The 15,967-nt window shown below is 37.9% G+C and overlaps 1 protein-coding gene across 1 annotated transcript; it reads right to left on the minus strand.

Annotated features, from left to right (window-relative positions):
- Positions 1-326: 326 nt before the first annotated feature.
- epm2a (EPM2A glucan phosphatase, laforin) lies at positions 327-14,980 on the minus strand. Its single transcript, XM_058409116.1, has 4 exons — positions 14,480-14,980; positions 12,099-12,273; positions 5,097-5,341; positions 327-2,800 (listed from the first exon to the last, which is right to left on the minus strand). Exons 1-4 carry the CDS (start codon positions 14,727-14,729, stop codon positions 2,499-2,501), a joined length of 972 nt encoding a protein of 323 aa, XP_058265099.1. The 5' UTR covers positions 14,730-14,980; the 3' UTR covers positions 327-2,498.
- Between the last annotated feature and the right edge of the window lie 987 nt (positions 14,981-15,967).

A 15,967-nucleotide genomic window follows, 5' to 3' on the forward strand; every position in this document is an offset into this window, starting at 1 on the left:
CATTTGAACTAGGTTTCACACTCAAATTAATTTCTCTAAAAACATTTAATCACTTTCTAGAGAGCATAAAAATCCTTCGAAGTTAGTGAATCTTCTAATATTGCTTACCACCAGCATATATTTATGTTTTCGATCGACTTATTTGTTTTGCTGTAGATACCAAATCATTTATAGTAATAAATGAGTATAAAATATGCAAATTTATAGTTAATTAAGTCTTAAATAAAATAATAATAATAAACTACTCTTTTCGGTTTCAACTCACCCAAATGTAGTCCACTTTAAATTGAATTTTAAATATTAAACTTTCAATTAAAAAAATTTCTGTATTATTTGTTTTTGTTCTGTATTTTCACCTTGGGTTTTACTGGGTTTTTTTATTCCTGTAATCATTTATTGATTTATTTCACTTTCTTGTGTAGTTTTTAGTGTAGTAATTGAACAGCACTTTGGCAGACACGTGTTGGTCATTTAGAGGTGTTGTAGAAAAAGAGGTGATGACTTTAAACACTTTGAGCTGGAACAAAATATAAAGTTAATTCCCTTAAATCGCTTGGTATAAAGAAATGACATTGAATGAAAAGACTGAAGCAATGTTTGTTCCTCAATGCATATCTCAGTTTTAAAGCTTATTTCTATAAAATCGTTATGCCTACAGATTATTTCTATAAAACCATAGAAACAAACAACCCAGTAGAAACGATTATGGTCTGTGCATCTCGATAATACCCAGAAACGTCTCCAATCTGCTATAAAATTAAAGACAGGGATTTGATTCTTTTGTAGTGACCATTACCAAAGCGAGAGTGTGTTATTTGCTTCCATATCACATAAACAAGCACGAAGAAATGATTATAAACATGACTATAAACAGCCTCAGGCTGCAAGAAAGAAACAAAGACATTCACAGTGTTTTTTGTTTGCATTTATATTCATAACTTGCTGCTCTGTAGTGATCAGGGTTGCCAGATCAATAAAATCCTCAGAAACCAAATCTTAAAATATCTAATACACTGCTTTTAAATTCCAAACCCGCAATGTGTTACTGCCACATGCACTCTAATAATTCTTCACCATAAAAATTCACACAGATACAGGGCCTTGCAGAAGTTTTCACCCCCCCCCCATTATTTCTGATAAAATTTTATTATGTAAGTTTTTTTTTTACACAAAATAAACACATATTAATATTATTATTAAAGAGGGGTGACAAATCTATATAGCTGATAAGTTTGTTCCAAAATAAAACTGTATTTGCATAAGTATTCACCCCCTTTGTTGTAAGTGCTTTAGTTCTTTTGTCTTCAGAAGTCATGTAATTATTTACATTTATGTAGGAGTCATGTGATCTGAACAGAAATAGATTATATTATTAGAAAACACGCTGAAACAAACAGCATCATTAAGACTAAAAGTATCAGTCTTTAAACTTCTCACAAACCCATTATTACGAGATGGAAAGAATGTGGCACAAATCTGGCTTTACACACACACACACGCACACTCTCACAAACACACTTACACACACACTCATACACAGTCACTCATATATACATACATACATACACACACACACACACACAGACACACTCACCCATACACTCACCTCACAGACACACACTCATGACACACCCTGACCCATTGGTTTTAAGAGCTCACTTGTACCCCATTGAACACTGGGGTTTGAATCACAGCACTACAGCTCTGCTGAACCTTGTCTGCAGGAAACGTAGCTGCTCTAAAACTGCTCTAAAGTAAAGACATGCTGAACTCTAACATGGAGGGACGAATTAAACAGATGAAATGAATGAGGGTTTTAAAACGGTGCTGTGAAGCAGGAGCAGATGGATGACAGACAGAACAAAAAAGACTTTTTTCTTCTTTGCTGAGACAGAACACAAGTGAGAACAGGATGTTTTCTGAATTTAAAATCTCTCTCTTCTGAATAATTTACCAGCTTCTCCTCTTTGAGTATTTTTCCCCTCGATAAGCCTTCATGGACGGTGACAGAATTGCCACCTATTTATTCAAAAGGCCAGGCTGTTTTCATAACCTGCATTGGTGTGAGCGAAAGGTCCGATCTAAATATAGCCACTGTGCTGAGTACTCACAAAATGATTTAGCAGGATATTAAATTTGGAAAATCGGTCCACGGAATAACGATAACGGCTGCGCACACGAGCAGCCGAGCTGCCAACGGCTCCAAGGTGCCCTTTTGCAAAATGACCATTTTGTCAGGAACAAGATAGGGGGAGGCTGATAAGATGAAAAGGGGAGGAATCTTTCCAAGAAACATGTTGTACTAAAAAAACAAGAGGTGATTCAGATCAAAACAAGAGAGGAGTTACAGATCTGTAAAGAAGCTGGAAAAAAAATTGAAATTAAAACGGAAGAGTAAAAAGAGTAAAAGGATGCAACAAATTAAATAAATTAAAAAAAGTAATAAAACAAGAATACATAATTTTCTTAGCATAGTTGTACACTCAAATTCAATTTATCTAACATTGTCCTCCTGCCTGCATTTCAGAACAGCATACCGGGGCACGTAAACGTCCATACTTCAGCAGGAAGTCATCCTGTGCTCGTACCAAAGCTTCTTCGTCAATGTACACCGCCGCCCTCCTGGCTGTGAGGTAGTACTGCACCTTCCTGAGGCTCCAGCCGAACACGTACATGAGCAGGCCGCACACAGCAGCTGTGGATCGACCCACGCCTGCGTTACAGTGCACGTACACGCTGTGACCATTTTCCAGCAGCCCATACAGCAGGTACACGGCCTGGGGCAGCATCCGCACGCGTCCTGCAGGGGGAGACATACAGAAAGACTTTCATTTTTCTTACACGTTAGATCTAACACAAGCTGACAGAAACAGGTGAACGGATCTGACAACCTTCTCGAATTTTAAAATTGCTGCACGCTGGTAGAAATTATCACTCAGAAATCTGGCCATCATACTCCTCGAAATAAAAATGGCAGATTAACTAATCGACATATGAATCTGAAACGACTTACATTTGCATGGGTAACTAACCAATAACACTCCTTTCAGGATTTTGTGATTATTTTGTTAACTCAGAAATTAACACCAAATCAAGCAAAATTCATGCTATTCGGAGAAGCTTGTGATTTTTCAAAATAAAAGCCACAAAATCAAGCAATTTTTGGTTGCGGCAATCACAAAAAAACTATAAAATCCCAGAAAGATTACAATATTAATTGACACCACTTGAAGCCCCGCCCCTTTCCCTTCCTGTATCTTGACTCACTTTAAAAATGCAGTTTTTTCTGTCATATGGAGAATATTTTTTCTATTCAGAACGACTTATGACTTTACAGTCTTTAAGCGCACATCTAAATTATGTCGGGACTCCAGAATGTGTCGTTTCAAACCGTTATGCTGAATACAAAAACGTTTCATAGGATTTTAAGCCCCAGGAATTCACTAAAAATGAATCTCAACACCTTTTTTATCACAAAGAAAGATGGAGAATATGAACAGGTATTAATGCAAATTATCCCAAACTTTTCTCAAACTACACGCACACACACACACACAAAAACATTATATATGCTGTTATATATTTATTTACTTGAGGAGAAACAAAGATTTCTGCGCAAAAAGATTAGAGAACAACAATATTGATGAGAATAAGAACCAGGGTGAGAGTTAGCGACTTTTCTTTGGGTTGGTAGCATTAACATCTTAGTCACATTAGCCTCATAGCTTCAGGAAGTCGGCTCGAACTTCAGACACCGGGTCGATTTTTAACACTCATGCTCTTTTGTAAAACACTTTCCAGCATTCGCTTCTGAGCAGTGGGACGCCTAAGGTTGGGTTTTAATAAAAAAAAATTATTCTGTAGTTACCTTGTCAAGAAAAAAAAATCAAATATAATAACAACTCCAAGCAATATCCAGTTCTCTGTGGTGTAAATAGAGAGTGCTGTGCTGTCTAATGCTTTTTCCAGTGGACAGGGAAATAATCTAATAACCTTGTATTAGTGCAGTAAGAGATATGTTTACCCCTGAGTGTGTTATGGGTGTGTTTATCTTTTATCAGACCTGCTGTACTAACACCTCCTAGCTTCCTATCACACAGTTTTTTTTACCCGTGTGTAATACACAGATATCGGTTCTGCAGTGTAAACAGAGACGAACGTCTCCGCCGAGGAGGGAAATCGGGGTCGAGTCTGGCTGAGGAGGTATGAACTCAGGTGGAGGTTGAGCTGATTTTAGTGTTAGCAAGTCAACAAGCCAAATCCTCAGTGTGGAGGATAAATGGCTGGTGTTTTGCTCGCATGAATGACCAGGATAAAGATATCGTAGTGTAGCTATGTAACAAGTAGATGATCATTATCCTCGTCTAATTGTGTATGTTGGAGGATGACCAATCAATAAAAAGATCAAAGATATCACTCAGGTCTGGCTGCTGTCTTTGTTTCCTTCTAAGCAGGAGAGTTACAAGTTACATGAAAGCTTTGTTTTGCATTTCATTTAGCTCGATTGTTTTGCAAATATCTCTCTATAAAAAAAAGTAATTCATCATTCATGCTTGAAAATTAATCCGCTTAGAAACAAATCATTAAACCGTCAACCGTCCCTCATGATGACTGAGGCTGACAGAGGCTAGGATTTGGAAACAATGTCTATACTTACGTCCACATTTTTAATATTACAGACTATTTCATCATTGTACATGGACATGTACAGAATAATCTAAAACCAGGACAGAGAGCATCAGGTACATTTATTCAGAATCACAGTAGGATTATTAACCATTTAATAATTTAATCCATTTCAAACTTATCATTGCATCTTTTATATTTAAAGAGCTTTTTTTTTTCTTTTTTTTTAATTTATGCACTTTTTAAGAAAAACAAAATTTTCCAGAGCTTTGGGCTTTACATATATTTTGTGGATTAAGTTCAAATAAAAAAAAGACAAAATCAAGCTTTTTTTTGTTTTGTTTTTTTTTGTCTTCTTTTTCTGGTTGTTGAGGCAACCGTAAATAAACTGCTACCCCAGACTTGAAATCTGCCTGTGATAAAAACAAAGATATTGTGATCTGTGTATCTAATTCCAATAACATACACACCCTCAGTGCTCATGTCAGGGGTTGGGATCCAGACGTAAGCCATACCGCAGTCTCTGTACAGGTGCATCATGATCTCCGGGGTCATGTGCTCATCTGGGTTACAGCGGCAGCCATGAGAGTTGTTCACAACGTCCCACTCCGTCTGGAAGTTCATCACGGCTGTGACGCCCAGCTCGTGCTTCAGCTTCAGGGTGACATGCTCGACACGCCGAGGGCAACTGCCCAGCCAGACATGGGGCAAAATCCTGCAGGGAGGGGGAGAGCTTGAAGTGACATGACCAAATATTATATGATTTTTGCTTTAAGCTTATCCTATGCTGAAACTCTTTTTTTTTATTATGATAGGCATAGTCTCTTCCAGCCTGACTCCTCCCCCTTCCACAGGACACGAGGACTGAACGGTTTGATGAAGATGAATATGATGTAAAACATGATTAATGATGGCCTTTACAGTGAGATCGCAAACAAACACCTAAGTGAGGGAAAATCTTTTGGAAGAATGATGTTCACGTCTCTAGTTAGGTTGTGACGGAGAATATATTCTTGAGAAGATTTTCAGAGGAAGATTCTAGCACTTTATTTTCCTGTGGTTTCTATGCTAGCACTTTCTTTTTCTATGCTATCACTTTCTTTTCAGCTGGTTTCTATCCAAGCATATTTTTTTTCCCTGTGGTTTCTATGCTAGCATTTTATTTTTCTGTGGTTTCTATGCTAGCGTTTTCTTTTCCAAGTAGCTTGAGATTTTCACACTGAGATTTTTCCAGGCATTACAGATTATTTCATCATTTATTTACAGAATTATCTAAAACCAGGACAGAAATCGGGTACATTTAGTACATGATGCATAATTTAAAACATTTCAAACTTATCATCACATCATTTACATATAAAGAGCTTTTTTCGTTAATTTATGCACTTTTCAAGAAAAAAGCCAACTTTTCCCAGTGCTTTGGGCCAGACACCTTATTAAATTAATTTTGTCTTTTAATCACATCAGAATAAAACATAACCTGCTCTGAAGTCATTATCAGTGTGAGATGTTACCTTAAAAATCTATTAAAGTATGCAAATGAGCCAACAGATGATAAAATATCAGTTACTTTACATAGACAAAAATCCACTTTTTTTCTGCTCAAATGTTCAGATATCAAACAACTAAAATGTTGTTAGTTCTCGGAAATCTTCCAAATGTATGAGATGAAGGTATGAGGATGCTGCATGTGCATACTTTTATGAAAAAAAAATACAGTGAAATATTTTTATACGGAAAAACTCTCTCAAAGTGACTCATGCCGAAATTGTTGATAATCGTTCTGAAGGAGGACAGAGTGAGGAGGAGTGTTTAAATGGTGAGGAGAGTGATATTTGAACAGAAAGGAGAAATGGACCCTTGAGGAGGAGAGGAAGAGGAGAAGGATGCTCTGTGCACTCGATGGATAGAATATGGAGGTATTTTTAGAGCCCCGGTGGACAGTCAGACCCCCGGCTTCTCATTTATCTATTTGTCATCCTCTCTGAGACAGACAGACAGACAGAGAGAGAGAGAGAGAGAGAGAGAGAGAGAGAGTAAATGACAGGGATGTAGATTTCACATTTCGAAGAAATAAAAATTCAGTACAGCCTTACTACATCCTTCTTCCTCACACACCCTTCTCGCTCAGGCACAGTGAGCTCTTTAACCTTTTCTTCCTCTTTTCTAATGATGTGCTCTCTGAATCTCTGAGCTCAGACTCCTGTCATTACAATCAGTGTACAGGGTGAGACAGAAAATCTTCCAATTTTAGGAGAAAAAACCCACATGAATTTATTTGGACCCATGAGCTCTCATATGAAGCGAATGTTTCTTCCAATTAGCTTGATTTTCGACCCAATAATTCCTCCATCCACAATATAGTTTGGTGTAAAAAGTGAAAACACTAAAATGTAAACACTGAATATAGAATGTAATCAATTGAGTGCTTTAATCATAGAGGCCATGTGGTTTTCTGCCCTAGACTAAATTCCACATCATTGTGTGTCAAAGCCTTCATGAGAAACTCAGTAAACTGTGTCCTGTGGTTGTTGTATTAATTAAGATGTGCAGCTCGGAGCAAATGGACTGTGTTGTGTAGGTGTATACGTGGGTGAAAACCGAGGACTGATAGATACAACGGGGGACCTTGTAAAGGATCTGGCCAATTATTAATCCTCAAGTGTGTAGCTTTTTTCTCCCACCTGATATCACACACTCCTTGTTGATGTGTCAGTGTGAATAACTAGCACCTGGTTTCACTCCTATTTTATATTTTATACCTATACTTTGGTGTGATCTTAGGAACAAACCTCTTCTGTCTTTGGAAGACCAAAATACATCAGTATAAGGTTTCATTTTTGGGATCCAATTCAGATTATTTGCCAATAAAAGAGCAACAGCACCACCAGTAGACCAGTAGGACTGCTCAAGTGGGTTTCTGACTGACATGTAAACCAAACCAATCACACGTTGTTTTGCTCAGCATCATGTTTAGGGGTGTGTAAATGTAAAGTCCCTACAAAAACAGACCTTGTTTGTTTAAGAAACCTGTGCAAATGAATGAGTGCAACTGAGTCATAGAGTGAACTTCACATAATTTGGAAAATCCAGCATTTTCCAAACACGACCGATTCCTTCTTCCACGGATTTGTTTTACAGTCAAAAAACTCCACATACACATCCACCAGAAATCCTGTAGAATCCAACCGATCAGACAATAACTCAGAAACTCCTAAAGTGTTTCCAATTCTATTTGCAGTCAAGCGTCAGACGTTCAGCAGACGGTTGCTGGGTGTAATGTCTGACCCTGAGACTCCAAGTCGCCTTCACTCCATAATGACTTTATAGCACTTCCACTACCTCAAGCACTATAACGAATTCCGTTCAAGTAAATAACATGGCTAAACGGCCCTCGAGATGGTCGCAGAGATTTACGAAGTGAGAGGAAGTCGACAAGGGTGCGTTAAAAACAGAAATCACATTGATTCCTTCTCTCTCTCTCTTTCTCTCTCTCTCTCAGTCTGTCTTTATTTGCTTGTTGTGAATCGTGAGCAAGCGCACACCTAAGCCACGGCCCTGCGGCACTTTCTACACCCAGATCGATTTAGCCTCTCTAACACATTCAATTTGGCCTTTCTCCAATGGATTTAGCCAATGGCATCCCATCACAAGCTATTTATGAGCTCCCTCAGCAAACAGATATATTCTGTGTCAAAACTGTGCGTGGGTACAATCTGTTTTTCTCTCTCCATTCATCACATTTATTAGAGGACTGGGCTGTGGGACATGTCCACAAATTATTACAGGGTAAACAAAGAGATTCGACAAAGAGAAGAAACGTTCGCTAGATCGCTAGTCATTACACGTTAAACGTCAGACATTTCAGGGTGCCAGTATTTTTGGCATAACTGCCCAAAGAACTACTCAATTAAAGGTTAACGTGTTTACATCCTTCCCCTGCCCTCAGCTTCAGGTCAAATCCACTTCATAACCCCTGAGTCAACTGAAATAGGAAAAGCTTAGCTTCACTTTGTGGCTTCCTTTTTCTGTTTTAACAGAACGATCAAAGGGATCGAAATTTGCCCTAATAGCTTAATATTCTGTTATATTTTTATCAGTTTACATTAACATTTAATGTCATCACATCTGCAAACAAGTTAGCTCTTATTATTGCCCTTTATTTTTTTCCTCGCTCTCACAAGGATATTTCCTGTCCCATGGTTTAAAACTGATTGACCTCTAATGACCTTCAAACGCTGACACTGGAGACTCCTTCTAAATGTCACATATCCTTACAGCAAAACACCACATCAATCAACAATTTTATGTGTTAAGTAACAAAACATGTTTTAGATTAGATTATTAGTAGACTCAGATTATGTGGTGAATCAGTGGATGCTACAGAAACAACAACGTTTCAGGATCAGATCTCAGAATTCAACATTAATTAACAAATGCGGCTTCTGTCCTTCAAAGGACGAATGAGTGAATGAGTATAAATGACAACAAAATATCGTTTTAATTACTTACTGTAAACTACGAGACTCTTGTATAATGAGTGACCTTGCGTTTGTTTTTCTTTTTTTTTCGATCACTGCATGATTCGTGCTCCACTAGTGTGAATCGGGACTGCTGGACAAGCATGAGTTTCTACAGTGCAGGAGAAGCGCTTGATTTTTTACATCCTTCCACAGAGGCTGAGAACATACATCCATTAAAATGGGTGGAAATGAATAATATGGGAAGCAGCCGGCAGCAGGAGTGAAGCCGTGATGCCACTGTGCTGCGTTCATCCAGCCAGTAATCCTCTACCCCTTGGGGCTTAATTAATTTTGCACTATAAATTAATATACATGCAAATTTGCACATTACAAAAGGCAGCCAGAGAGAGAGAGAAAGAGAGAGAGAGAGAGAAAGAGAGAGAGAGAGAGAGAGGGAGGTTATTATTTCTTCTACTTGAGGCAAAAAAACAGTTATTAGGTGATTATTCTCTTCTCAAAAGGTTTACAAATAATAAAGACGCCATTTTCCGTGAAGAAACTCATCAGGAAGACTTAAAGACTAGAAGGTCTGTGGCACTAAACCACAAACAAGGAAACAGAAAGCCTCAAAGAGGCTTAAAAAACCAGATTTCTCCAAAGCAGAGTTCATGTCTCACGTTGACGTTGTTTAAGTGTAAATCATCAAGTGTTTAAAAAAAAAAACAACAACACTGACATCCATCGGCGCTTTTCTAAAAAAGTTGATATTTTCACCTCTTAGAAGTCACAGATAAAAATGAGCCAGTTCCTGCAGGACACCCTGTAAAACACACGCAGTTGAGGGAAAAACAGTGTGAAAGGAAACTAAAAATCAAAACTGGTATGAACTGTGTTGGTCACTCTCTGCAGTAAACTTCTCCCATCTTTTCCACTTTTCCACACTTGGGATTGATTCTGTTCTTGTTTTGAGCTTATAACCACTGCTTTACCTCTAGACTGACACTGGACACTCCTTCCAAATATGTTAGCAAACTTTGTCTCATCAGTAATCCTTCAGTTTTATATGTCAGAAATTTGTTTATTATTCGACCTTGCAGTGAAACAACGCTTACTAGAAACAGTAACATTCACAAAACATTAAGCTGTATTTTATGTTTACCTTTTTATTGATTTTGGTACCAACACTCAAGCTGTGAAAGCAGTTTTAGATTTTAGATATCTGTGTGTCAATCAAGGGGCCATGCAGACCGGTAAAGACGTTCGTTTTGTTAACAAATAGGTGAGCTAATTACAAAGATCCAGTCTTGTGAACGCCTGGTTTTAGGTGTCAATAAAACATTGCCATAGAAACTCTGTCCCCATCACAGGAAGAAACGTGACTAGTTGGGATTTTAATCGACACGCAGAACTGACAGCCGTTTTCTAGAAGGTTACTTAAAAAAAAAAAGCAAACCCAGTCCTCACACTGTTCTAATATTTCATGTTATCATTTTAACTCCTATTTCGAAAATATATTTTTCCAACCTCAGAGCAATTTCAGTACCTTATGATGCCTCAGTGATGTATCAGGATACGAGGATCAGGGAATCAGCACCTAATCAGGTCTTTGGGCTTATGCGTTTTTCCGATAATAAGCTCCGACTGTGGATCATTACAAATCTGAAAAGCCTGAGGAAAGCTCCAAAGAGGCAAACAAAATAATAAGGTGTACTGTAATGATCTTACGTTGTGGATATGATACTAACAAGGCTGTTTACACTGTGCTTTCAAGCAAATCATCTTGTTCTTCCATCGTTCCAAAAAAAAACTTCAACTGGAAGGCAAAATGATTAGAAGTGAAAAGTGGGAGGGAGGAGGGTTTAAAGTTAATGCGTCGGTATATCGAATGGTATTACCTTCAGAAACACACACACACACACACACACACAAACATGACACTTGTATTGTATCTTAGAAGCTGAATTTAAAAAGCATCTACTGAATAAAAAGCAATTTCTAAGACATGCTTTTTTTTTTATAGTTGACCTTTTGTCCTTTCTTTTTTTCTCTTTACATCCGTTGATGTGGCCTTCCCTCAAGTACTCACACATTCGCTCTCTTACACACACACACACACACACACCAGCAATGCTTTCCAATCATTTTTTTCCCTTTACTTGGAAATATTCATGAGCGAGTATTAATGAACTCGACTTACACACTGAAACATACACGCTTTTTCTTTCACGTTTTCTTTCAACCAGAAAACCAGATGTATGACGTCCTAACCTATGAGAGCTATGACCCTGTTAGAGTGTGTAATAGAACATCGCACGCACTCACAGCTCTGTTATTCACTAGCAAAAGAACTGATTTTACACAATGTGGAATTGTGGTGTATCCTACACACGACTGACGTGAACCTCGATTGATTCAAAATATAGAACTGTGGATGAGTTACTGGGATTTTATACGTGGATTAAAGGTTAGAGCTGCATTGGCTGAGCTGCATTAGTGGAAGATGTTTTAACGCATGCTGCCTTTAGGTGTCACTGTTTCGCCGTTTAGGTTTCGCTTCGCCATTTTCAGCTGTCAGCTTCGCCTTTTATGGTGCTTTGTGGGCGGGGCTAAATCTGAGTAAAGGTGCCATGAAAGTGTATGGTATTTTAAGAGTGATTTCTGTTTCTCAATATTTGCACGAAGTACGAAGAAAATCTGAATCTGACGGGAATTTTTAGTTTGGTTTGCCATCCAAAAAATATTTTAATTCATTTACTTTTTTTTTTTTAACTATATAAAGGCTGCAATCTGATTGGTCCCTAAACTTCTGTGTATAAACATTTGGCAGGGAAAATTCCTCTAAACCTCTTTGATTCTTTGCTTAATTTAGTCACAAAACTTACCTACTAAACTGACTTTCTACTGAAATATACAACTCTAACTCATGGGAAATTATTTTAACCAAACCGAATTATTATTACCAGCCGAGGAGAAATGAAATAACGTGTCAGTGGTGGTGTTTGTACACACTTGGAAAAGTGCATGGCCTGTTGTCCAGCGACGCTGAAATAGAAGTCTGTCGTGTGCTTCATCTCGTCCGTGTGGCCGTTCACCTCGATCCAGTGACCGATGGGGTGACAGTACGTACCATCCACCATGTTGCTTTGGTCATACACGCACTCCCGATCGTGATGTGGGCCATTACCTGGACACATAGAACACCATCGTTAGACATTACAAGTAAAATACTTTCTGTCCTCTTCTGCTCTGTTTCTTTATTGCAAACAGAAATTTGAAGATGTTTTCCTGCCTTACTTGAACACAGCATTGATTTAATTCAACTGAAGTGTTTTTCTTTTGCATTTTTAGTGACAGACTGTGCTAAAAGGAGGATCAATATGAGCAGATTAAATAAGAATGAGTCCTGCTATGAAAACAGAACAGTTTTTAGTTACAAGCTGAGTGTTTTAACTCACTCTAACCCAGATACAAAATTGCAGAAATGAAGTAAAAGTACAAAAAGGAGCTAAAGTTATTCATTCAGAGCTGCATTCAGAGCTTCTGAAGCAGTTAGCAGAAGTTTGGGGTGTTAATTTCTTACCTAGCTAGTACAAAATGAAATCTTAGGAAATATCAGGGTGCAAGATGCACATGTATGTATAAATATACAACAGATGCTTTTGCTGTGACTTGGCATTTACTTGCACTTCAGTAGCACTGCTCTCACTCAGCATGTCCGGCACTGTTTTATGATTTGTGTTTAAGTCTCCGTTGATACACATGCGGGAAGTGATGCCGTAGGCTCGCTCTGTGAGACGGCATCATATTTACGGAAAATGTCAGGGAGAAAAAAATGTCATGTTCATTTCTCATCAAGTTTCTTCTGTTGGCTGTGAGAATGTAAGCAAATACTCTATGGAAACTTTATGCGTATTAAATATTTACACTCAGGCCATCAGTGTGCAGTGTCCCTGGAATGGGTCATTGGTCAATTAGTCATCATTACCTTAAGTCATGATGTAATGTGTCAAAACAGAAGAAGGAGAAAATCGTGTAAAAGCGCAGAGAAACAACTCCATGAAAATCACATCGTGTTCCTATTAACAAGAAGCCTAAACATCCAGAGCTTTAACTATATCTCCTAACTGCCTCGTAATCCCAGGTCCAGCCGTGACTGAGTGTCCTACCTCATAATCTTTCACACAGGAGGATTTTTTATGTTCTGACTGCCAGAGGAAACTGAGATTAGTTTTCTGGCCCACATTTAGTGTTTCGACTTTAGAGCCATGTGGTGCGCAATCAAGCCTCATTGTTTTCTTAAAATGTCCAAAAGAGTGCTGCTGCATGATGAAAAGCAAATCACAGCATGCCATCTAACAGAAAAAAATCATTCTAACACAAGAAAGAAAAGAAACACATGTATGTAAGACAGTTTAGGTGCAGAATAACTGACGTCTGTAGAAACTGGTCCAAAAGACAAAAAACGTGAAAATGTCTTTGTAGATGTGAAATATCAGTCTGTTTTCACCCGGCGCTTTGTGAGTGCCAATGATAAAAATGCTGTGGAAGTCAAACCAGATTCGATTTAAATTCCAACAGGACAGAAGGATAAGGTGTGTGTGTGTATATACAGTATATGTGTATGTGTGCTAATGTGTTGTCTGAGGCAACAATGACATCTAGTGAAGAAGATGGTCCATTACATTACATTTGATTCTGAAACTTATAAACACAGTTACAGTAATTTTGTTATATTTTGGAATTTAATTCCATTTTTTAAAATCTGTCTCAATGAGTCAATGCCGGACTGTTATGACATTTTATGACAAAAAAAAAATTCCAGTAATATACCAGGGCAGTTGTAGCTCAGTGAGTTAGACCGTGTGTGTCTGTGTGAAAGGTTAAGAGTTCTCACAAGTCTTAAAAAACCTTGATGAAATGTCTACTGTGAATGTAAATGTATATAACATGACAGGGTGGGCTGGTGTAGGAAAATAATCAGTGACAGGATAGTGTGATGTGGGTTTATATGAAACGAAGCCTCCTCTTATACCACAGCAATGCTTACATTTATATACATTAAAGATACAAAAGATATTCTTTATTCGTTTATAGCTACTTTTTAGGAACGAAGTTACAAGTTAGTTCCTGTTATTGCGTACATTATAGAAGGTGGTTGAAGTACCAAGAAACCAGAAAGTGTAATCTCCTCTGTCCTGAAAAAAATCCTGTTTTCTTTTTTTGAGTTTTACAGAGAATTCTGACACCGAAGACTTAAAGAAAAACGCTACAAACCTCAGAGTTCGAGAAAATTCATCAACACCATCTGACCAATCAGAACTGAGAATCGTTTGTGATGTTTACAGATAAGTCAAACTATCAAGATATAGCTCCAATCAATCAACAAATACCTTCCCAAATATAATTCCCATCAATCCGCTTAAGGAACTTGAACCAGAATTTTTCTCTGTACGGCTCGCTGAGTTGCACTTCCCCGAGCCACAGGCAGGGGTCGCACCCAGACGCCAGCGTCCGCGTCGGTTTCATCGGTACCGCGTTCTGGGCGTCCCAGTGGCCGAGCTCCGGACGGGATCCCGATACAAACACCTCGATATCCGAGCGCTCGGGGGTCAACACAACCCCAAACCTAAATAAAAGCATTCTCTGTGAAATAAAAGTCGGTGTGGGGAAACCTTAGGAATGAAAAAAAAAGCGCTATAAATAAGCTTTCTAACGGCGTTAAATATTAAGACCTACAGCGCCTAAGACTTTCACGATAAAATCCAGTGTCTGTTTTAACAGTATATTGAAATAGAACGTCGCGTCATGGCGCAATCTTTTCATGTCGTGCTTAACCTTCATGGTGAGAAAGCCCTGCTGGTCGCTCTCGAACGAACCGACTCTTTTAGGTGAGTCGACTCACATATCTAACGAACCGTAATCAAGCCTCCTGCTGAAATCCTTATATATTTTGTAACACGGCAAAGCAATAAAATACAAATATGGAAATATGCAGATCAACAGCTTTGGTTGGTTTTCATTAAAAATGTAGCAATGAGCCGTTTGAGAGTCGTGACACAGAGCCAAATGAACTGACTCATTGTTCACCCAGTCAGCCAAAGACCCTTTAGGTAATAGAGAGTGCTCAATCTTTAAACTCTTCCGGGTTAGGACCGCCAGCTAAAGGACGCAACTGAGAGAAAAATAGTTCATAAGTGCGGTTAAAGCATAAAGATGTTACTTGCAAATACTATGTAACGTTAGATATGACAAATTTATTCCAATACGAAACCATATTTATAGCATTAGTTTTTTTTTTTCAATGGCTCATCTGACGAAGTGTTTTAACTTAATTCAGTTCATTTCAGTTTTATTTCTACACTGTAAAACCCGATAAGTTAGGTTAACTCAAACCATTTGAGGAAACCGATTGCCTTAAACCATTTAAGTTTTGAAACTAATAAATATGAGTACTGTAAACTTATATGTATTGAGTCATATGCACTTTTATTTTAGTGTTGGTATAGTCAGTCATTTAGAGTATTGGTAACGAACATTTTAAGTTCAAAAAACAGATCTGTTTGTGTTCAGTTAATGGATATAATTAAGTTCATATAACTATATAGTTACTCAAATGGTTTGAGGAAACCGATTGGCTTTAATGGTTTGAGTTGACAGAACACAAACTAATAAAGTTAGTCTCAATGAATTTGAGTTCAGTCAACTCAAACCATTTGTGTAGCTAAAAAGTTATTTGGACTTAATTACATCTGAACACAAACAGATTTAAAGACTAAGCAAAATCTAACGTATAAATCAATAATGACAGAATCAGCAAGTATTTAAAGAAATAGAATTTATTGAAATAAAACACTTATTTGAGTCACATATACATACAA

This window comes from Hemibagrus wyckioides, linkage group LG15 (assembly GCF_019097595.1).
Source record: "Hemibagrus wyckioides isolate EC202008001 linkage group LG15, SWU_Hwy_1.0, whole genome shotgun sequence".
Classification (NCBI taxonomy): domain Eukaryota; kingdom Metazoa; phylum Chordata; class Actinopteri; order Siluriformes; family Bagridae; genus Hemibagrus; species Hemibagrus wyckioides.

What these genes read in the sequence shown, in the direction of transcription:
- epm2a (XM_058409116.1), bottom strand. Translation starts at nt 14,729, where the DNA reads ATGCTTTTATTTAGGTTTGGGGTTGTGTTGACCCCCGAGCGCTCGGAT. An exon ending in CAGGCCATGCACTTTTCCAA is followed by an intron (nt 5,342 to 12,098) that starts GTGTGTACAAAC and finishes CCCTCCCTGCAG; the next exon opens with GATTTTGCCCCATGTCTGGC. An exon ending in CCCTGACATGAGCACTGAGG is followed by an intron (nt 2,801 to 5,096) that starts GTGTGTATGTTA and finishes CTCCCCCTGCAG; the next exon opens with GACGCGTGCGGATGCTGCCC.